This window comes from Sturnira hondurensis, unplaced genomic scaffold (assembly GCF_014824575.4).
Source record: "Sturnira hondurensis isolate 20B ecotype Veracruz unplaced genomic scaffold, ASM1482457v3 Scaffold0017436, whole genome shotgun sequence".
Classification (NCBI taxonomy): domain Eukaryota; kingdom Metazoa; phylum Chordata; class Mammalia; order Chiroptera; family Phyllostomidae; genus Sturnira; species Sturnira hondurensis.
Genome location: NW_028090067.1, coordinates 4,668,136 through 4,691,180, shown reverse-complemented (window position 1 = coordinate 4,691,180; position 23,045 = coordinate 4,668,136). Strand labels below are relative to the sequence as shown.

At 35.5% G+C, this 23,045-nt stretch overlaps 1 protein-coding gene across 1 annotated transcript in view; it reads left to right on the top strand.

Annotated features, from left to right (window-relative positions):
• Nucleotides 1–23,045, top strand: part of CDK17 (cyclin dependent kinase 17) — an 84,632-nt gene that overhangs the window by 25,766 nt on the left and 35,821 nt on the right. Inside the window, exon 2 of the mRNA XM_037068504.1 lies at nt 18,183–18,329. Within this exon, the coding sequence (XP_036924399.1) occupies nt 18,212–18,329 (118 nt within the window). The 5' untranslated portion in view covers nt 18,183–18,211. The remainder of the gene's footprint in view (nt 1–18,182; nt 18,330–23,045) is intronic.

The window sequence follows — 23,045 nt, the reverse complement described above, 5'->3', positions numbered from 1 at the left end:
TGCCGCAAGTCACTATAAAGGTTTTATTCAGCTTTAGTTTCAAGAGATTTCAACTTTGTTTCTGTTACAATTCTCATGATAGCATAATTTCACATATGGAAAACCATAAGTAATTATAGATACAAGGGACTGAGAATTACAAACAATTTCCAACTCATAAGCTGCAAATCTACTCTTCTTTCCCATTCATTATTGGAATGGTGTTATTATCGGAATAACCCTGAATCAGCTGTCATTCATTAAGTATAATTTGTGTGTTCTTTATTCCGATGGTTAAAGTTCACAATGGTAAGAAATTCAAAAGTTCACAAAATATTAATTGCAAAATTTCATCATAGAGTTGAGAACTACTCTTTTACATTGTAAGTCTACCTGTTATGAGAGGAATTACCACTACGATAGAAGTCTCTCAAGTTTTGTTGAGTTATGAACTTAATATTTCTACTCAGAAAAAGAAAAGGACCCAGATATTTTACCAAGATTACATCCTTTGTAATTGCATACCTTCCTGATAATTGATAGCATTGATCTGTCTATAATCTTGGCTAACTCCTCATAAGACACTCATACATATTTACCATTTCTGAATGACCACTGTTATGGGTACATTATATTACCCATAGTATAAAGCCAATTGACTTATATACAGATCAAATTAAGGGTCTTAGCCTTAGCCAAATAGTTTAAAACAAGCGTGACTTGCTATTAATTGCCTTTTTAAATGCTATTAAATAGCTTTTCACAGTTCCACTTCTTATTTTTCAGAGGTGATTTTTAGTTTCTTCATGTCTGTTTATCTACTATATTGCAATGTACTAGATATAACATTTCAGATATTATTTGATACCATATATATCAGGCAGTGGTGTGACTTATTATATTTAGGACTAAGAGAGCTTTTCATAGGGATATTTATTTTACTTTTCCTTTACATGAAAGACTGGGTCATACTGCCCATAATGACAAAAATGGCTTGCTATGTAGGAAGGGTAACATTTGTCTTCATGCAATATACGAATGTGGCCTGTTTCCCTAATAGAATGTCTAACACTTGACAATACTGTTCTCAAAAAGTTTATTAATAGTTTTAAATAATTTCTTTTTAAAAATACACTGGCTAATCTAGGAAGGCTGGAGGCTTTTTGTACTTCCCTTTGTCTGAAATCTCTTCTCAGAAGTACTGAAATATAACCAGGAATAATTGAAAATTATTTTTAAGCATTTATGGAATTGGGTTTGGGATTGTTTTTTACTCTTCCCAAGGAGAAGTGTTCACAGGCCTGCCAAAGGAGGGAGGAGGGATGTTCACAGGTCTCTTGCACAGAGGTGTTACCTACTTCATGTTAAAGCTAGTTTTAAAAATATATGAAAGAATTATAAGATGCCTTCAGTAGGAAATAATTTATTCTGCATGTTTTGGTAGGATGGTAAGTGAAATGTGACTTTCAGGTAATTTGATATTGTTAACATTGCTTATAACATATGGTTTTTCTTTTTAAAAAATTACCACAAATGCTTTGACTTATTTTACTCAAAGATATGACCTGATTTTGTAAAAAATTAGAAGGAAAGGCAGTTTGTATTTTATTCATGAGGTTAGTGAAAAGGGCACATAGGGTTTGAATTTTGGCTTTATCAGAATTTACTTAGTAGCTTAATGACTCTAGTGAGTCACTTAACGTTTTGAGCATTTGTTTTTTCATTTTTATAAAAGGAATGGTAAATAAAATTCCTTTTTTTACCTCACAGAATTGTTCTAAGAATCAAATGAGATGATTGATGTGGAGACTGTTCAAAACTATATAGGGCTAGGTACATAGTGGTATTATTCATATTATTTTAACAGTAAATTGGTAAATGAATTTTCTGCATTGTGGCTATTTATATCTCCTCTTGGAAGAGAAAAGCAATTTTATTTTTATATAACATTGATATACTTAAGGACATTTTTAAAGTTTTAATTTTTATAAATATATAACAAATATTAATACAGTATATAAACATTCAGAGGCTTATTGAATTGCCAAAACATAATTTGTGATAAAGAGGCAAAGGTTTGGTGTCTGAAAAAGATTTCATTGTAACCATGTAATGCTTTTGCAAATTTAGCACCTTCCTTATATACCTTGTTCTTTCTTATATTTTGTGATGATCTCATACGTCCTTGAACGTATTTAATAGCTTTCCCCTGGAAGATCCTGAAGGTAGGGCTGAATTTCCAGGCCTCTCACCAAAAGGGAGGAATAATTTACTAGTCTTAAATTATTTTTTCAAGGTAGTTTTTGAAGTGTATTTATGAAACATAGAGGAAAATATTTTCATTTCCCCATTTTAGAAGTAAAGTAAAAGACTAAGCATACTGAAGGGAATTTTCATAATCTTGCTGGTTTTTTAAAAGTGTAATTTATTGATTTGAGAGAGACAGAAAGAAACATTGGTTAGCACCCACTGAGAGGGTTGATGTGAGGATATGAACAGAAACAGAACAGCATAAAAAATGAAACATGGGTGATTTAACATATATGTAATTGGAGTCCTTGATTACCATGGTCTGAATGTGTGACACCTCCCCCAATTTTATATGTTGACATCCTCATGTCCAGTGTGATTTTATCAGGAGATGGGACCTTGCTTAGGTGTTGAAGATGGAGCCCTCATGCTGGGGATTAATGTTCTTAGAAAAGAGCCCAGGAGTTCACTAGTACCTTCCACCTAGTTAGGATATAACAAGCAGTCTGCAACCCGGAAGAGGGCCCTCACATGACCATGCTGATGCTTTGACCTCAGACTTGCAGCCTTGAGAGCTGTAAGAAATGAATTTTCATTGTTTATAAGCTACTTATTCTGTGTATTTGTTACAGCAGCCTGAACAAAAGGGGACATCGATGAAATCAATAGGGAAAAGGCAGAAACGATATTTGAAGAAATAATGACAACATTTCAAAACCGATAAGACATCAAACTGTTGACTCAGGAAGCTCAGTGAACCCAAACCAGGATATATAACAAAGAACAGATAGTGCTGAACTCTCTATATATTTCTTGTACCTAATATGCCTATGAAAATGTTTAATTTATAAATTAGGAACAGTAAGAGATTAACAATAATAAAATAGAACAATTATGACAATACTGTGGAACCTTGGTTCTCTAGCTTGATTCATTCTGGGAAGCTATTCGAGAAGCGATTTATTTGAGATGGGAGGGGTGGGAGAACCGAGGTTTGTGTACAGTCATACACCACATGTCTCTTGATAGCATAATTTTCTCTTGTGCCTGATTTAACCTCATGTTGTTTGATACAGTGACATGCTGTACAGGGTCATATCCTAGGAGCAATCGGTTGTATGTACCATATAGCCTAGATGTATAGGTGTGATTAAGTGCACTCTGTGATGTTCGCATGACAACAAAATCACCTAATGATGCATTTCTCAGGATGTTTGCCTGTCATTAAGTGGCACATGAGTGTACTGTAATGTGAGTTATGTGAATGGGGTCTCTCTCAAAATGTCTTACTGTATTATGTTCACCCTTCTTGTGATGATGTGAGATGACATACTGCCTATATGATGAGATAAAGTGATGTACTCAGAATGGCGCACACACACACACAAACAAAAACAAAGAAGACTACATTTAATGTCTCAGAAACTTTTTTACAGAACCACTAAGCCAAAAGAAATAACAGTTCTATTTCTTAAGCACTTAATGTCCAAACAGTTTAATACTAGCGGGTAGTACAGCATCTGATGAATGTTGCTGATTTCCCCCAGCACACAGTTTGGGATTACAGTGCTAAAATAGACATATAAAGAGAAGAGTCTTGAAAGTAGTCATAGGGAGGGAAAGTCATGTTATTAACAGGGAAATAAGCATTTTGTGAAAACTGACTTAAGCAAAATATGGAACTCGAAAGTTGATGGAGTGAAACTTTTAAAGTGCTGAAAGAAAAAACTGCCTATTAGTAATCCTATATTCAGTTAAAATATTCCTCAGAAATCAAAATGAAACAAAGATACTAGTATATTAAACAAAAGCTAACAAATCAGTTCAGCAGCCCATCTAGACTTGGGGAGATATTAAGGAAATTCACTAGAACAAACAAAAAAAATTCTCAGATGGAAGCATGGTGGAATGAAGAGCACTGGAAAAGACTATTGACTGCTTAGTACAACAGTATTAACAATGTCCAGTACAACAGTATTATATTGAAAAAGCATATAGAAATAATTATATGACAGCAACAGTAAAGAGAAGACATAAATGGAGTTAATGTATAAGAATCTCTCATTGTTTAGGACACAGTACTGATTTTTTAAAGTCATAAAATAAAGATGCATTTTTGTATTTTTTACAGTAATCACTGAATGATGTTAAAAGATAATACCTGTAGAATACATAAAAGAAACAGAAAACAGTGGGACAAGTGAAAAACCAGTAGAAAAATGGTGGGCTTAAACTCAACTACTCCTGGTGTATTAATAATTGAATACAAATGGGCCAAATTCTTCCACTAAATGACAGATTTACCAGCTGAATAAAATTGTAAAACCCAGATATATGCTGCTTACAAAACATAAACAGAGGCATTCATAGTAAAAAGATGGAAAACAATAAGCCATGCAAATATTAACCCAGAGAAGGCTAATGTGACTATATGTCTATGAGACACGGTGGCTTTAAGCCAAGAAATGTTACTGGAGATAAAGAGGGATCATTTTAAAGGGAAGGGAAGTTCTTTAGGGAAGATACAATATTTCTAATTTGTATGTACCTGTGATCATGTAGCTTAAAAATAGATAAAGCAAAAAATTAACTGAAAAAAACATAAAACTGCTATTATAGTTATGAATAAAATGGACCTTTCTGATATCACAAGCAGACACAAAAATTAGTAAACAAGTAAATATTGACCTTTACCTTACACCAAATACAAAAAGTAATTCAAAATGGGTAGTAGACTTAAATTGAATAGCTAAAACTATAAAACTTGTTGAAGAAAATATAGAAAAAGTATTTGATAAAAATTTTTTTAGGATACAAAGATCACCAACCATAAATAAAAAAATGGACATCTAGGTCCCACTCTTAATGAGATTTTTTAATAGATCTAGGATGGTACTTGAGCTTCAGTATTTATTATTTTTTTAATTTTTATTGAATTTATTGGGGTGACATTAGTTAATAAAATTACAGGTTTCATGTGTACAGTTCTATAATACATCATCTGTATATTGTATTATTGTGTGTTCACCACCCAAATCAGTTCTCCTTAATCACCATTTATTCCCCTCTTTACCCTCTTACACCTCCCCCACCCCCCTTTCCTTTGATAATCACCATATATGTTATCTGTGTTTATGAGTTTAGCTTTGTTTTGCTTAATCCCTTCACCTTTTTCACCCAGCCCCCAGCCCCTTCACTTCTGACAGCTCTCAGTCTGCTCTCTGCATTTATGAATCTGTTTCTATTTTGTCCGTTTATTTTGTTCATGAGATTCCACATACAAGTGAAATTGTATGGTACTTTCACTGACTGTCTTATTTCACTTAGGATACTTTCCAGGTCCATCCATGCTGTCAACAAAAGTTAAGATTTCCTTTTATTTTACAGCTGAGTAGTATTCCATTGTGTAAACTTACCACAGCTTTTTTATTCACTTATCTGATGGACACTTGGGCTGCTTCCAAATCTTGACTATTGTAAATACTATATTTTTAGGACTATAACATGCACTCTCCTCCTTCTCGCCCCCCCCCCCAAATTTGGGAGGGAAATGGGGATGCATCTTATAGTCCAGATGTAGCCTGCCTGGCTCTCTGTTGGGGGGGAGTCGGAGGTGGAGCGGGGTCACAGGTTATTTGATATTTTACCACATTTTTTGCTTCAAAAATTTTTTTTCCTATTTTCCTCCTCTAACACGTAGGTGTGTCTTATAGTCCTAAAAATACACGGTAACTCTGCAGTAAACATAGGAGTGCATATATTCTTTTAAATGAACATTTTGGGTTTCTTTGTATGTATTCCCAGAAGTAGAATTGTGGGGTCATAAGGCAGTTCCATTTTTAATTTTTTTGAGGAAACTTCATACTGTTCTTCACAGTGGCTACACCCCACCAGCAGTACACAATGAGCAGCCAAGATTAAGAACTGCTAATATGACTGTGCAAATGCAATCAATTGGTCACTTATATTTTATAATTTACTCTCAGTAACTTTGTTAGATCAGAATTAGAAACAAGGCATACATGACAGAACAGTGACCACAGTCAGTAATTCTCAGTCAGTAATTCTCCACTGAACTGTACACTTAAAATGGATAATAAGTTACAGTATATGAAACATTTTTTAGTAAAGCTTGTTTTAAAAAAGTGATATCAGTGTTCATTTATCTTTCTCTCTGTACATAGACACCAAGGAAAGACCGTGTGGAAGAAAAAGGGAATATTGGACTTCATCAAAATTAAAAATATTTGTCTTTAAAAGATATTTCTTAACAAAAAGGCAAGCCACAAGAGAGGAAAAAATATTTGCTACGTATATTATCTCATGAAGTATTTATATGGTATATAACGAAGTCTTAATAACCCAGAAATGAGCAAAAAGATTTTTAAAAGCTATATGAATGGGTAGTAAACACATGAAAAAATGGTCAACATTGTTTCCTAAGAGAATTTAAGTTGAAATGACAGTGAGATGTCTCTTATCAGAATGGCTAAAATTATAAAAGATTGGTAGTACCAAAGTTAATGAGGACGTGGAGCAACTGGAAGATAAAAATTGCTGGTGGGAATGTAAAGTGGTACAGCCAATTTGGAAAATTGGAGATTCCTTAGAAATTAACATGCATGTTTATCATTTGACTCAGGAAAAAATGATTTGTACAAGAATATTCATAGACACTATAAACACAATATTCAAAAACTGGAAACATGCCAGTTCATTAACAGACTAATGAGAAAAGTGTGGTATATCTATGCGGTAGAATAATCTTCGACAAAAACAAACTGCTGATGCACACAATGACATGGATAATTTCAGAATCACTGGGTAAAGAAGTCACACGTGTGAGAGTACATTCTCGTATGTGATTCAATTTACAAGAAATTCGAAAGAATGTACTTAACCTTAAGGGGGTGCTTGATCACCTACCAGCACTGTGAGCACTCTTTCAGTTTGCAAAGTTCAAAAAAACAATGTTGGGTTTGGGTTTTTGGGTTTTTTCCCAAGTCACAGGAGCTCTGGGATGCTGTGGGAGCCCAGACGAAAAACTGTACTGAGAGTTCTGGTTGTAATAATGCCAGTTGATGACATATTTACTTCCTTTCAAAACTGGAAATGATGGGACTTTTGATTCTCACCTTTAGGCCAGTGGTAATGTCTTCTGTTACTCTGTCCTTAGTTTCTAACATGGGATTTGTATATACTAGGTGCTCAGTACTATTTAATGATCATGCTTGTAGATAATGGTTTTAAAGGACAGATATCATGATAAAAATTATATAATGAAAGAAAGGATCTTATTTTGATAAGATTTGGAATCTGACTTCCTCAGATATTGAGATGTTCACACCAAATGTTAATGTGGTTACATGATACCCCTCCAGGAGTTTGACACCTAAGGCTTGATTCGGTATTTTTGGTTCAATCCTTCAGTTGTTTGTGAAATTGAATATGCTGCATTCTCACCAGCATATCTTTACCAGCTCTGGTATAACTCGGTTCCAGGAAAGAATCCAGATCCATCCATCATGGCACCTCTTGGGTTATCAGACCTCCAGCTATAATGTGTCACTTTAGCCTTCCAAGTTCCCCTTCCCTTCCACTTTCACTATGCTAGTAGAGTGATGCCTGCTTCTTCAGTGTACTTTCATCATTATTAAGTATATGCTAGATACAGAGGGTTTTCAGGTCTTCTAGTTAGGTTGATTGCAGTGTATGTTCCTCTTCAGTATTTAGTGGTGTCACTTTGGCCTACATCTATCTCAATTCTAGACCCTTTTCCTCCATCATGGTACACCTTTTAGGCACCCATGTTATTCTTACTATAATTCCCTGTAGTACAGGCTACCTTTCCTTCAGCTTAAATCAGTTTAAACCTACAGTTACTATTTTTGAAAATGAGAATTTTGGAGACATTGTTCTATTCCCACTTTATGTCCTCTGTAGTGGAGGATCTGCTGATAAACTATGGATAATTTGAATGTCTTCTATTAACTCTGAAATTTTAAGGAAAAAGTAAATGCTTCCTTGAAATTTCTTTATGCTTGTTGAGGGATACAGATGGTTTTTTTAATCTTTCAGAATTCTGATGAGCATTTGGTTTGCCTTTGACCTTATTCACTATTTGAAGTTTTAGGTTCTTTGAGTTTAAGTCTTTAAAAAAGCAATTCTGTTGGTATTTCGTTTTAATCTTGAATTTTTAATACATTAATATACTAACATTTCATTTGATGTTGATCTCTAAATGCTAAGATATAGTGAAATTATGAAAATTATTCACATATATTCTGCCTCTTGGGAATATGGTTAGGAATTCCTGCCCCTTAAAATTAGGCATGGCCATGTGACTTGATTTAGTCAATGAAGTGTGGGTAAAAGTAACATGTGATACTCCTAGGGAAGCTGTAAGAGTTAATATATGCCTGGCTGGTGTAGCTCAGTGGATTGAGTGCAGGCCTGTGAACTGAAGGATCACGGTTCAGTTCCCAGTCAGGGCACGTGCCTGGGTTGCAGGCCAGTTCCCAGCAGGAGACCCATGAGAGGCAACCATACATTGATATTTCTCTCCTTCTCTCCTCCCCTTCCCCTCTAAAGATAAATAAATTTTTTTAAAAAGTTAATATATGCTTTGCCATACTCTTTATCCGCTTTCTATGGTGGCTTCTACTTCAGTCTGGATCCTTGAACACTTAAAGCAAAGACCCAGTCAACTCTCAGTGGACATATTGCATGAAAGAATAAAATCTTAGTCATTTTAATGCACTAAAATTTGTTGGTGTTTGTTACTGTAGCATTCATAACCTGGTCAAACCTAACATATATTCAGTGTTAATCCATATGATTGTTTTGTAGGAACAGTATTTATTGAACAAACACGTTAGATAAAAACAGTTGTTCTCCAACAAGACTGTAGCTGTCTTTTGAAGTTCACCTAAGTGGTTGTAATGATCGATGTAAGTTATAAAGTGAATCTGCTGGAATGACTAATTAGGTTCCCTATTTGTGGGCAAAATAGTGTAATGACAAGTAATAGTTAACATTGGTGGGCCAGGAAAAGAAGGGAAGCCAAGAAGAGAATGATATGTCACCCAAAAAAGACCAGATTTCATACCTAATAACACTAAATAGAGGCCATTTGTTTCAGACAAAGAAAAAATTAAACCCATGTGGTTATAGTCAGTTTCAGAAACTTATCCGTTAAGTGACTAACCTGAAATCATATAGCTACTTAATGGTAGGACTGGGAAAAATAAATCAGCTCGTGAGACTAGCCCCGTGTCCTCTTATCATTATAAGAGGTTTCACTTATTCTGTTACGATTTTTAATCTACTTACAATCTTTAATTAAGTCTCTTTTCAATCTTGTCTTTCCCCAAAATCTTACTAACATTTTTCACAAATTTGCACAGAATTGTGTTAGTCATAGTTCTTGGCTTATTACACATTATCTTCACTGATCTGTGCATGATCTGCAGTTATCTAGTGTGTATATATTTGTACATCAATAAAATAATTAGTATCTGTAATCCAACTTCTCAAACATTGCCCGTAATTTACATCTTCCTATGCATTCTCCTTGCCTCTCCCTGTGTTAGCTATTGTCTTGAACTTTGTATTTCAGTCTTTTGCATTTTATAAATGTCTTATATTTTTACCTAAATAATATTTTTGTTGTTGTTTATAAAAAGAATATACTAAATGTAGTCTTCTGGACTTGCTTTTTTGGTTAAATATCATATTACCGATATTCTTGTTGCATATGGTTGTAGTTCATTCATTTTTACCACTGTATATTCTGCATAATTTATTTCATGTCTGTATACATTTGAGTTGTTCCAATATTTATGCTATTATAGATATCTTTCTATGAGCATTTCTGTTCATATATTTGTGTAAACGTGCTAAAAGTTTCTCTTTAATATGTACCCAGAATAAGAATTGCAGGATTTTAGAATACGCAGTGTTTGACTCTACAAGCTAGTATGTAATTAATTGCCACCATTGTTATGTTAATATCACTCATTTATGTTATTTTTCTTTTAGCCAGGATTGCCAGAAGTTTGTCTACTTTATCAATTTTTTAAAGAAAATGAGACTTATTGATTATGAGGCCTGTCGTTATTCAGATAAATTATGGTATAAACTAAGGCTTAGCAGAAGAGATAGAAGAGGATGAGATTTAAACATGTGCGGGGATATGAAAGCACTGTGGTCTGACTTGATAATCCAATTGGATATGGTAGTTGAGAAAGGTGAAAGGCTACAGAATTACTTAAGAATGAGTTCTGGGGCCCTGGCTGGTGTGGCACAGTGGATTGAGTGCTGGCCTGCAAATCAAAGGGTCGCTGGTTTGATTCCCAGTCTAGGGCACATGGCTGGGTTGTGGGCCAGGTCCCCAGTAAAGGAGTGCGTGAGAGAGAACCACACATTGATGTTTCTCTCCTTTCCTTTTTCCCTCCCTTCCCCTCTCTAAAATAAGGAAATAAAATCTTTTTTAAAAAAGGAGAAGAGCCCTGGCTGGTGTGGCTCAGTGGATTGAGCGCGGGCCTGTGAACCACACGATCACGGTTCGAGTTCCAGTCAGGGCACATGCCCGGGTTGCAGGCCAGTTCCCAGCGGGGGACTCACGAGAGGCAACCATACATTGATATTTCTCTTCTTCTCTCTCCTTCCCTTCCCCTCTAAAGATAAATAAGTAAAAAAATTTAAAAAAAAGGAGAAGAATAACTCCTGAGTTTCTGACCTGTATGTAAATCCGGGGTATAAATGTAGTTAGTTTTTCTGATCTTGCAATCGAAAAATGCCCAGGTCAGTTTTGTTTTTCTTTCACTAGTTTCTATGCCAGTTATTTTTGAATTTTAAAAATAAAGCATTATTGCCTCATGAAAGTTGGTGGAATACTGTTTTTTTCTGTACTGATGCTTGAGAAACATTTCATACAAACTACCTTCCTCAAGAAGAATTTGAAGCTATAATTCTGATATTCCTTAATTCATTCTTAACCAAATAAATAAGCTGCATTCCTCTGAAAAGAAGATAGGTCAGGTACTACACAAATCTGTAAACTCCCAGCACTTCCTTTGTTGTTTAAATGTTAGTTTTTAAGGGACTAAGTTAAGTAGTTTGAAGCCAGGAATAATCGGTAAGTCTACAATAACCTTACTGTAGTCGTACTTCAGGAAATACAGTACTTATGTGCAGACACATGATTAGGATCTCTCTTCACTTAACCGAGATATAAAAATGTAATTTGATTTTTTGTTTGTTTTTGAATTTCAGTGGAGGAATTTATTTTCTTTAGAGTAGTAATGTTTCATTAGCCACCAGAGATGAAGATTCTCAAGTATCAGAAATAACTGGCAGAGCAAGAGTTTTAGAAACAATTCTTTGTGTCTTTCAGTGAACTCTCCTGGCTTTACAATTTAAAGGTTTTTTTAAAAAATCAGAGAATTTGGTTACATAAATTTAGCTGGAGTTAAAAGATAATTTGGTCCATTTACAAAGATAAAATTTAATGAAGTGTTACATTTTTCAGAAGCCAATTTCTTTCCAAATCTTTGCTGCTTTTTCAGTGAGCCCTTTTGTGTATAACCATTTGTGTACCAAACTAAGGCATTACCTCAAGTGATTACAATTGCTCTCTTGGTTCTGGTCTGAGTAAGACCATTATTATTAAAAACATCAGATGACATTTCTAATAAATGACTTTTTGATTTCACTGAAACTGAACAGCTGTTTCAAACAAATACCCTTTCTATGAGGATTTATCATCTGCAAATCAATTGATGATTATTCATGATGAAAACCTCTACATTTTGAGTGATATTTAAATCAGATTTAACTATATTTGGAATTTTATTTTTTATTGTTTTTAAATTTTTGAAGTTATTTATTTATTTATTTTTAGAGAGAAGGGAAAGGAGGAAGAAAGAGAGGGAGAGAAACATCAATGTGTGGTTGTCTCTCATTTGGCCCACATTGGGGACTTGGCCCACAACCTGGGCATGTGCCCTGACTGGGAATGGAATGGGTGACTGTTTGGTTCGCAGCCTGTGCTCAGTCCACTGACCTATACCAGCCAGGGCTATATTTGGAATTTTAACTTATAGCCCAACAGACAATAGGCAGAAATACATATTTAAAGAAAATAAGTAAAATAACTTTTAATGGAAAAATACTATCTTCTAACAACCAGAAGGATTTGGGGGATTATTTATAACAATGAATGTATTGAGATACATTAACAAGCTGTTAGAAGCTCCTCAGTGACTGGTTTAGGTTTTGTCCAAGTTGTTATTGAATCTGAGGGGTAGTGAGTATGTCATTTCATGTACCTGTAGGGGTTCCAATATAGTGAATCAAATGTCTTGATCTTTACAACTTTATTAAAGTCAGCTGATCAAATTAAATTTTATATAAGTTGTCACATCAATGAAGCAGTTTTCAGGAGAAGCGCAATGTGAGTATTCTCATTGTTGAATGAATTGTTTAGCTCTGTAACGGTTATAAAAACACTAATGTATTGACCTGGAGTTATACTCACTTGCAATACTACAATTTCTTCATTCGGGAAAATATGTAACACCTCCCAAAGTTTCTTGTGGGCAGAGTTCTTATTTCATTTATCATTCTGCCTTCAACACCTTCTATATTGCTTGGGACCCCTATGTGACTCATGAATGAATAAATAAATGTAAAGGGGGAACCTAACCAGGGCTCTCAGAATGAGACAATGCTCTAAATAAAACTTTGCCAGTTAAATAAACCTTTGACTTTAGATAGAGAGGAAGATCTTTCAACTGACAGATCTCTATTATTTCCTTCCTTTCCTTCCTCCCCCTCTCTCCTCTTTCCCTCCTCCTTTCCCTCCTCCTTTCCTTCCTCCTTTCCTTCCTCCTTTCCTTCCTCCTTTCCTTCCTCCCTCCCTTCCTTCCTTCCTTCCTTCCTTCCTTCCTTCCTTCCTTCCTTCCTTCCTTCCTTCCTTCCTTCCTTTCCTCCTTCCCTCTGTCTCTCTGTTCATTCATTCATTCATTCATTCTGCAGGTATTAATGAGTGCCTATTGAGGGCCAGGTTATGTACTAAATGCTGATTATACTAAATACAACAATGTGCAAAACATCAAGTTCCTGTTTTCAAGGAGATTGAGTTCTGGTGGGGGGAATAGGCAATAACCCACTTTTTGGAATATCAAACACTAAGGATATGAAGGAAATTAAAATAGGTTAGGGAGGGAGGTAGAGTATAATCTGGGTGTAGAGCTCTCACTGTTTATACAGACCAGGGAAGTGATGTTTGAATAGAAGCCAGAAAGGAGACCAGTTAGGATGCCCTTAAATATTATATTCTAGGCAAAGATATAATATGGCTTGGATCAGGATTTTAGCCGTTCACATGGTAAGAAGTGGTCAGACTCTGGATATAATTTGAAGGAGGAGCTTACAGGTTTTGCTGATGCATTTATAGTAGGGTGTGAAAAAGGGAAGACAACTGGAGTGGAAGATAGGGTAAGAGTTGCCATTTATAGGATGATGAAGACTGCAAAAGGATCGGGGTTTGGAGGAGTGGAGATACGGGTGTTATTTTTTCCCCTTGATATCCGTCCCTTATAGCTAGAATTTAATTCTTCTGTAGTTAGAAGAGGAAATAGTTGCTTCCTAATTCTCCGGAAATTTGGTACTATGGAAAGAAAACTGAATTGGGATCCCTAAAGTAGAATTTTAAGACCTGACTCTTACTTCCAGAAACTTAGCCAAATAACTTCATTTTGTGAGCCTCTTCAAACTTTTTTTGACCATAAAATGTATTGGCCCTGATTGTCTCTAACATCCTTTCATTTATCACTATTTGTTTTTCTATTCTTTTTAGAATTGCTTTGATGACTTCTCCTTTATCCACTTATTTATTGTAGACGTTTCTCATGCTTCTGACTTTCCCTCTTATTATGTATATTCTTCCTGGCTTCAATTAATTTTATAAATGAAACTCTCAAATCCACGCTTTAAGCTTTTACTTGTTTTCTGAGTTCCAGATTCATTTAAATTTGTTCCAGTAGTTTCAATCCTGAATTCATTTTCCCTCCTAGACTTGCTTTTCTTCCTATGCTCAGCAATTGATCATTTTGATTATATGAGTATACTGCTATTATTAATAGCTGACCATTAACCTTATTGAATTGTTAATGTTCAGTTTGATAAATAGGTTAATTAGAATGAAGTTTCGAAAACTAACCTACTGTGAGATCTTAGTGTGATCACAATCCTAAAACCCTTTCGTGATGCTTACAAGGTCGAGACTAAATTTTCATAATACTGAAACATTATTTGCTTTCTTTTTAAAACTGTTTTGACATTTGCATATGCACTGGTATGTAAAACTAGTGGCTCCTTATTTCAGATCATAGCCATAGTATTTTTTTGTCTACATGAATTTACAGGGAGAGAAACAGTTTTACCTAAGAAGGTTTTTGATGAGGCAGTGAAAGATTATTTTCTTAAATCTCACCCTTGAAGGGGTGTCTTTCTTAGTATTCTGTGTGATAAGACAGGTAGCACAAAACATTTCTGCTGCGTGGCGCAGCCATACAAGGGAATAGCAAACATCTACTATTTAAAAGGATGGCTACGTTTATCTACATAAATGGGTCACCATGACATAGTTGAGGGTGGGGAAGCTGAAATACACTTTTTAGGAAAACAGCCTCATTTGGGTCAGGACTCTGGTACACCTTTAGTTACATTTAGTTCACTACTGGTATCAAATGTTTTGAGTACAGAATCAGGATTTTACCATCATTAGGTCTTGGGATTACCTGTGAGACTCAGGCAATCTCTTCATGCTTTTCAGTTCAGCCAACAGTTAGTAAAACTGTGAGAGATCTGTGTTTTGCAGCCCAGCTGCTTGGATTTTGAGCAGCTAGGATGTTTTCTTTTCTCCTTAGCCCTGCCTCTGGCTTTTTTCACCCTTGGAGAAAGCACTCACCTAATCTTCTTCCTATAATAAACATGGCCTTGCATTTGGTGAAGGCTACAGAGTTTTTTCTTAGATCTGCTGTCCTGGTCCCAGCATTTTGCAGCCCTGCTTCCTCATGCACCACACCCTGCCCACCCCCCGCCACACCCCCACACAAAATAGTCTCTCTTATTCTCTGGGTTGTCTTTTCACTCTCTTGGTACTGTCCCTAGATGTACAAAAGTTGTTTTGTTTTTTAATTTTAATGATGTCTTGCTTTATCTATTTCTTTGTTCCCTGTGATTTGGGTGCCATATTTAAGAAATCATTACCAAATTCAACATTATGAGTATTCCTTCTCTTCTAAGAATTTTATAGTTGTAGCTTTTAGACTTAGGACTTCGATTCCCTTTGAGTTAGCTCTTACATATGACATAGGGAAGGATCTAATTTCATTCTTTCTTCAGGTGATTGTATCTGGTTTTCCCAGCACCATTTGTTGAAAAGGTTGTCTTTTTCTTTAAAGAACAAACTGACAGTGACGAGGGGAGGGGAGAGAGGGATGATGGGGGAAAGAAAGGGAAGGATCTAATCAAGGAACATGTATAAAGGGACACATGAACAAAGAGAAGAGTGGGAGGACTGAGTGTGGGAGATGTGGGGTAAGTAGGGCAGGGCAGAGGAATGGGGTAAATGGGGACAACTAATTGAACAATAAAAACATTTTTTGATTAAAAAAAAGACTACCTTTTCTGTATTGAATGGTCTTGGCATCCTTGTCAAAAATTCAGTTTATAGATATGAAGGTTTGTTTTGTGGTTTTCAGTTCTGTTATTGGTCTATCTATATGTCTGTTCTTATGCTAGTACCATAATATTTTGATTACTGAACTTGTGGTAAGTTTAGAAATCAAGAAATGTCAGCCCACCAACTTTTGGTTATTCTATTTCAAGATTGTTTGGGCTATTTAAGGTCTTTTGGTGTTCCATATAAATAAATTTCTGCAGAAAACACCACTGGGACTTTGATAGGGATTGCATTGAGTTTGTAGATAACTTTGGATAATAATACCATCTTACTCTTAAATCTTCCAGTACATGAATGCAGAATGTTCTTGCATTTATGTAGATCTTTAAATTTCTTTAACATTTTATAGTTTTCAGTGTATAAGTCTTGTGATTCCTTGATTAAAGGTTTTCCTAAGTATTTGTTGCCCAGATTCAAAGGTGATTTTAGTTGTACAAGGAAAGAAATTCAAACTGTTGAGATTCAGGGAAATACAACATGGCAGCTGGTGGCGATTGGGAGAACTGTGTGAACAAGATGCCTTCTTTGAAGGGGACCAAGGCATCATTGTCCTGTGTACAGTGTATCTTGTATCTTCTTCAGTAAATGTCTCTTTTTTTCATATTACATGGCTAGATACCTTCTGGACAGATCTTGTATATTATCTCTTCCAATACTCATCTGAACCTCCATTTGCCTGTGATAGGGTGGCTTGTATCAGACCTCATGAGGCTCCTGCTGAGAACTAGTTGAAAAGCTAATGAAAAAATGAATTTGAAGGCATTGTAGAGTTTCTGAGTCAATCAAGACTTGAAGTCAAGATTCAGGAGAGAAGGGAGATAGACATTCTCTGTGCAGGGTTTCCTCTTATCATGACCTGAGAGGTACCAACAAATGACCTGAAAGAAGCGGTCAGTAAATCAAATACATATAGCACTGGGAAAGACATAGAAAAGACTTCCCAGTCTATTTATCTGCTCCATGGTGTCTTTGGTAGAAAAGTCAAGATGCTAAAGGAGCCCAAGTTTGAATTGGGAAAATTCATGGGACTTCATGATCAGGGTAGCAGTTCTGGAAAACCTACTTGGGGTGAGACAGATGCGAAAGTTGAATGAGTTGATGGATATGAGCACCCCAGCCCGAGAATCTGTTTAAAATTCAGAACTTTAACATCCTGTTTGTGGGGGGAAAGAAAAGAAGATGAAAGCTAAATTATGTTTTGACATCCTCTGAATTATAAGATGCATCCTGATTTCAGAGATGCTAAAATGAGGGTGAAGGTAAATGGTAATCCTAGTTCTAAATCTCAGTTATCATTAATTGTTTGGTTGACTCCATTCAGGGAACTTCTTTGAGCCTGTTTGCTTATTTGTGAAAGTGGAATTGTGTAGTCTCCTTTTTAGAGTTAGGAAGACTAAATGAATTAAATTTGAAAGTGTCTAGTGTGGGATAGGCATTTGATGCCGATGGACTTGGCTTTCATGTCTTCTTTTTGAAGCTTGGCATTGTTATGATTATACAGAGATTATGTTACGAAGAGATTCCTGACAGGTGACCAACACAAAAAACAAATCCCTAATATATTGGCTAAATAAGAACTGAGAAAATTAAATTCCTGTTAATGGAAATTACATTTTGTTTTACATTCACAGTGCTAACTATTAATTGCTGTTTATATGCATAAAATAGTGTTGATATTTTCACTACATAGCTTTTTTGAAAGCACATTTCAGGACAATCTCCTGTCCTGAATTTGATTGTGATGCCAAAATCTCAGCCTTCAGTTTGTAGAGTTCCTGCTCTTCTGATGATGCTGTATAAATATAACATTCATCAGAGTGAGTTGGTTTTTTAAAAAAGATTTTATTTATTTTTAGAAAGAGGTGAAGGGAGTTAGAAAGAGAGGGAAAGAAACATCAATGTGTGGTTGCCTCTCGTATATACACCCCAACTGGACACCCAGCCCACAACCCTGACTGGAAGTGGAACTGGCCACCTTTCACTGTGTGGAAAGACGCTCAACTAACCGAGCCACACTGGTCAGGGCTAGTGAGTGAGTTTTTTTAAGGAAGTGGTTGGATTTTATGATGTTTGGTGGAAGTGGGAATTCCTCATTATATTTCTATTTTGAACATTCTTGGTAAACTCCGAATGACATTTTTCTTGAGCTGTAAAGTATTTATAACTTTAATTTTGTGTTCATTCTGTTCTGTTTTTTCAGGATATTTCAAGTCACATTCAACAGATAGGATGAAAAAATTTAAGAGAAGGCTGTCCCTCACACTTCGAGGAAGCCAGACTATTGATGAATCATTGTCTGAATTGGCTGAACAAATGACTATTGAAGAAAATAGCAGCAAGGATAATGGTAAATATTTGGGAGTGGAGAGGGGAGGAAAGATTCTTTACATGCTTGATTACTGTGTAAATGGAATGAAAATATATTTTCCTGATCAGTTCCTAATAGCTTCCTTTTGTTTTTCAAACCTCTGGGGCCCTAGTTCTTAGGAAGCAGGACTACACAGCTTTGCTTTCCTGCTTGCTTATTGCCACGTCCCTCTCTCACTCCAAGTGCTTACTGTACCTAGTCTCTAACTCTATGAATTCTCCTGTTCCATTTATCCTCCCCTTTCTGTTAGTTCTTAAATAAGAATACCTTGTACAATACTATCCTTGTTGTTAAGTAACTATTTTTAAAATAATGTATGTTTGTTATTCTTATAACTTAATACAGCTTAAAAATGGCTAGTAATTTTGTGAAATTTCTGTTTGAGATTTCATCGATAGCTTGTAATATTATATTGTGTGTTTACTATTAGAGAACAAAGATCATCATATGAGTGAATCTTACTTTTTTTTATATTTAGGGTGGAAACTTTTTGCATTTGGGTTGAATCTCAAAGATGGTTTTTTTAATGTCTTGCTTTTATTCCTCTTGCCAGAACAAAATTGTTCATTGTCTCTTAGACGCCCTTTGAATCCTTAATATTAATCAAGCCCTGTGTGTTCATTCTTACGATCGATGAGTCCTGCCAGCTGTTTGCCAGTGATGTGCAGGAGTAAAATAAGCACAGTGTCTCTCTTAAGGGATGGTTTCTGGTACACATTTATATTTTTGTTAGTATTCTTAGATTATGTACATATTTTATGGAATATTTTAGTTTTAACTTGTAAAACATGCTTATTTATAAAATAGTGAAATGTTGAAAGTATTTTTCCAATTAGTACATATTGTTTATTAAAACTTTGGGGTTTTTTAGATTCTACTTACTTATTTTTGGATAGAGGGAAAGGGAGGGAGAAAGAGAGGGAAAGAAATATCAATTGGTTGCCTCTCGTGTATATGCCTCAACTGGAGATCCAACCCGCAACCCTTTGGTTTGCAGGCTGGCATTCAATTCACTGAGCCACACCAGTCAGGGCTAAAACTTTGTTTTATTATAATACTAATTTTAACAGGTAATAAAAAAAGAAAGTAGGAGCTCTGTTGAGTTTCCTCTTAACCTGAGTTACTTGAAATAATAATTGAAGGTGTCATACTAGACACTGATTCCTCTTGGGTTGCAGAGATTGCTGGTAGCATAGGCTGCCTCTGAGTTATGATCTGTTATTGCTTATTACCTGTGTGCAATAGCACATAAATTTCAAAAAGAGCTTTGACAAGGATTCTCTACCTTTTTGGTCATCTATCAGTTCCTAATAGTTGGTTCCAATACATTCTTTCTTAACAGAGTTTATCTTAGAGCATAAAAAGCTCTTAAGATAGGTGACACACACAGCCCACTTCTGAACATGGTTTAATGAATACTTTTTAGATGATCTCATATATGATGTAACCAGTATGTGAAGCAAGTGATCTTTGTCTAATTGCTATATAGTGGCAATACTAGCTTAGGGAGGAGGAAGAATTAGTTTATAGTATCACTGGGTAAACTGACTTTGAACCAATATTTGACCTCCTGTGTATTATTCAGTTACATTTGTGAGCACAGTCCTGTTAATTCTTGTGTTATATATGGGTGGGTGGCTCTCATGCATACTCTAGAACAAATTGGGGAAGTAAATATATGTGGGGATAATACTGTTAAAATCTTGGGAAAATGATGACGCATACGATGTATTTGGTTATGTACATATATACATCTACTCTCATACATGTTCTACCTCCAACTAACTAGAATTTGATATATTATCTCTGTCATTTTTTAAAAGATTTTATTTATTTATCTTAAGAGGGGAAGGGAAGGAGAGAGGGAGAGAAACATCAATGTATGGTTGCCTCTTGTGAGTCCCCCACTGGGAACTGGCCTGCAACCCAAGCATGTGCCCTGACTGGGAATCGAACCACGATCAGGTGGTTCGCAGGCCCATGCTCAATCCACTGAGCTAAGCCAGCCAGAGCTTATCTCTGTCATTTTGATAATTGGGTCATACTGTGAAGGCTTTAACTCAGTTATAAATGGGAGATATAATTATAGTTCACATTAGAGTGCCTGTCTAGATAAGCTAGTGTGTTTGCACATTGAGAACTAAAGAGGAATCTGGAATTTATATTTAGTAGGTTAAAAATAAGTTGACAGTTTGTAAACTTGGTTGATTTAAGCGTATTGGCCTTAACTACATACAGCTTTTCCTAAATACTAAATAAAAATTTTGCACAAATTATAAAACTTTTTAGATTGAAGTGTAAGAAATACTTTTTCTTATACTTTAAAGTACCTGCAAGGAAAAAGAATTCTGGGCACATCAGATTTATCTTTTTGGTAACTGGGAAGGTATTGAATATTTAATATTTTTTAAACTATCAAATTAATTTATTTCATTCTTTAAAAGTTAAAAATAAAATTGCTATATGACTGAGCAATTCTATTTCTAGGGATATACCCCAAAGAATTGAAACATGTTCCAACAGAGTCTTGAACACAAATGTTTATATTAAGAACAGCACTACTCAACAATAGCCAAAGGTGGAAACAACCCAAATATCTATGAGCAGATGACTATATAAACAAAATGTGGCATGTGCCCAGAATGGAATATTATTCAACCATAGAAAGGAGTGAAATACTGATACCTGCTACTGGGTGAACGTGGAAAACTGGAAGAAATCTAAACCCAAAAGGTTACATATTCTATGATTCCATTAATACGAACTATCCAGAATAGCTAAATCCGTAAAGACAAAAAACAGACCAGTGATTGCCAAGGCTTCAGGAGAGGATGGAATGGGGAGTGACTGCTTAATAGATACAGTGTCTCTTTTAGTAGTGATGAAAATACAGGATGGGGCAAAAGTAGGTTTACAGTTGTTTGTATGGAAAATAATACAATAATTAAGAAATAATACAAGAATAAATTCTGCGTTTCGTATACTCATGACTGTAAACCTACTTTTGCCACCAGATAGAAGTGAAGTGATGGTTGTACAACATTGTAAGTGCACCACGTGTCACTGAGTTATGCACTTCAGTGTGATTAATGTTATGTGAGTGTCAGGTCAGTAAAAAGGAAAACTCTGTCTGAGAAATACCTTTTCCTTGTAGATTCTCAATTAGCCTGATAAGTCTTAATGCTACATTAGACATATCACAGAAAGTTACATTTCAGGAGCTTGTCGTTAAGTAGTTGACCTTGAACTTACTTTTCTCTGTAATGAAATTACATTGAAATTACTGAATTTGGTGTGGAGGATAGGTGACAATTTAAAATATGGGGGAGAGAGTGTATCACAATTATACTTATAGAAAGGCAAAAATAATGTTTTGTAATACATACACAGTTCAGGGCTTCCAGGTACAGCTACAACAAAAGTTACTTCTTTTGATGCAAGTGAAATTCTTCACCTTTTTTAAAAAGATTTTATGTATTTGAGAGAGATGTAAAGAGAAGGAGAAAAAGAGGGAGAGGAATATCAACCAGTTGCCTTTCGCATGCCTCCAACCAGGGACCTGGCCTGCAACCCAGGCATGTGCCCGGGCCTGGAATCAGACTGGTGACTTTTCAGGTTTGCAGGATGACGCCCAACCCGCTGAGCCACACCAGTCAGGGCGAGCCTTTTTTCTCCCAGGTTTTATCCTTTTTCCTATTGATCTGCTACACAGTTAGCAGATGAGTCAGGAGTAGCAGTCAGGTAGTTTTTGACAATAGTGCTGACAGAGGATTGTAAGTAGTGCTAATTTCTACCAACAGCATAAAATCCATGAGAGGATGAGGTTGAAAGCACAGATTTCATTGTAGGTATGTATGGTCTGGAACAGGATCAGGTTAATAAAAAGTGTTTACAACAGGAGGACTGGGAACCAGAAATGGAATGAGCTAAGAAACTGCATGTTCCTGATAGTTCACGTCATCAGAATATCGAAATCAGCAAGATGTCAGATGAATTTCTCAATATGATTATACTGATTGGCATATTACTATGTTAAAAATCATTGGTGCCCTGGCCGCTGCGGCCCGGTAGATTGAGCACTGGCCTGAGAACCAAGAGGTCACTGGTTTGATTCCCAGTCAGGGCACATCCCCAGTTGGAGGCACACAAGAGTCAACCGATTGGTATAGCTCTTGCACATCACTGTTTCTCTTTCTCTCTTTCTCCCTCCCTTCCCTTCTCTCTAAAAACAAAGTAAATGAAATCTTTTTTAAAAAATGATTGGAAATCCTTAGTTGGAACTCATTACTTTATAGAGTAAGATTTACTGCAGTTTTTCATGCAGATTTCCACTGCTTAAAAAATATTATGGTAAAGTATACATAACATAATTTACTATTTTAATCTTTTTGAAGTATATAATTTAATAGCATTATGTACTGCACATTATTGTGCAATTATCACCACTATCCATCTTCAGAACCTTTTCATCATCCCAAACTAAAACTCTGTACCCATTAAACAATAACTCCTCGTTCTCCCCTCCCCTCAGCCCCTGGTAACTACTAATCTGTATTTCTTCCTGTCTATTAATAATTTACCTATTCAAGGTACATCATGTAAAAGTGGAATCATAGCATTTGTTCTTTTGTCTCTGGCTTATTTCAACTCACATAATGTCTTAAAGGTTTCCATTACTTTTTTTTTTTTCAGATT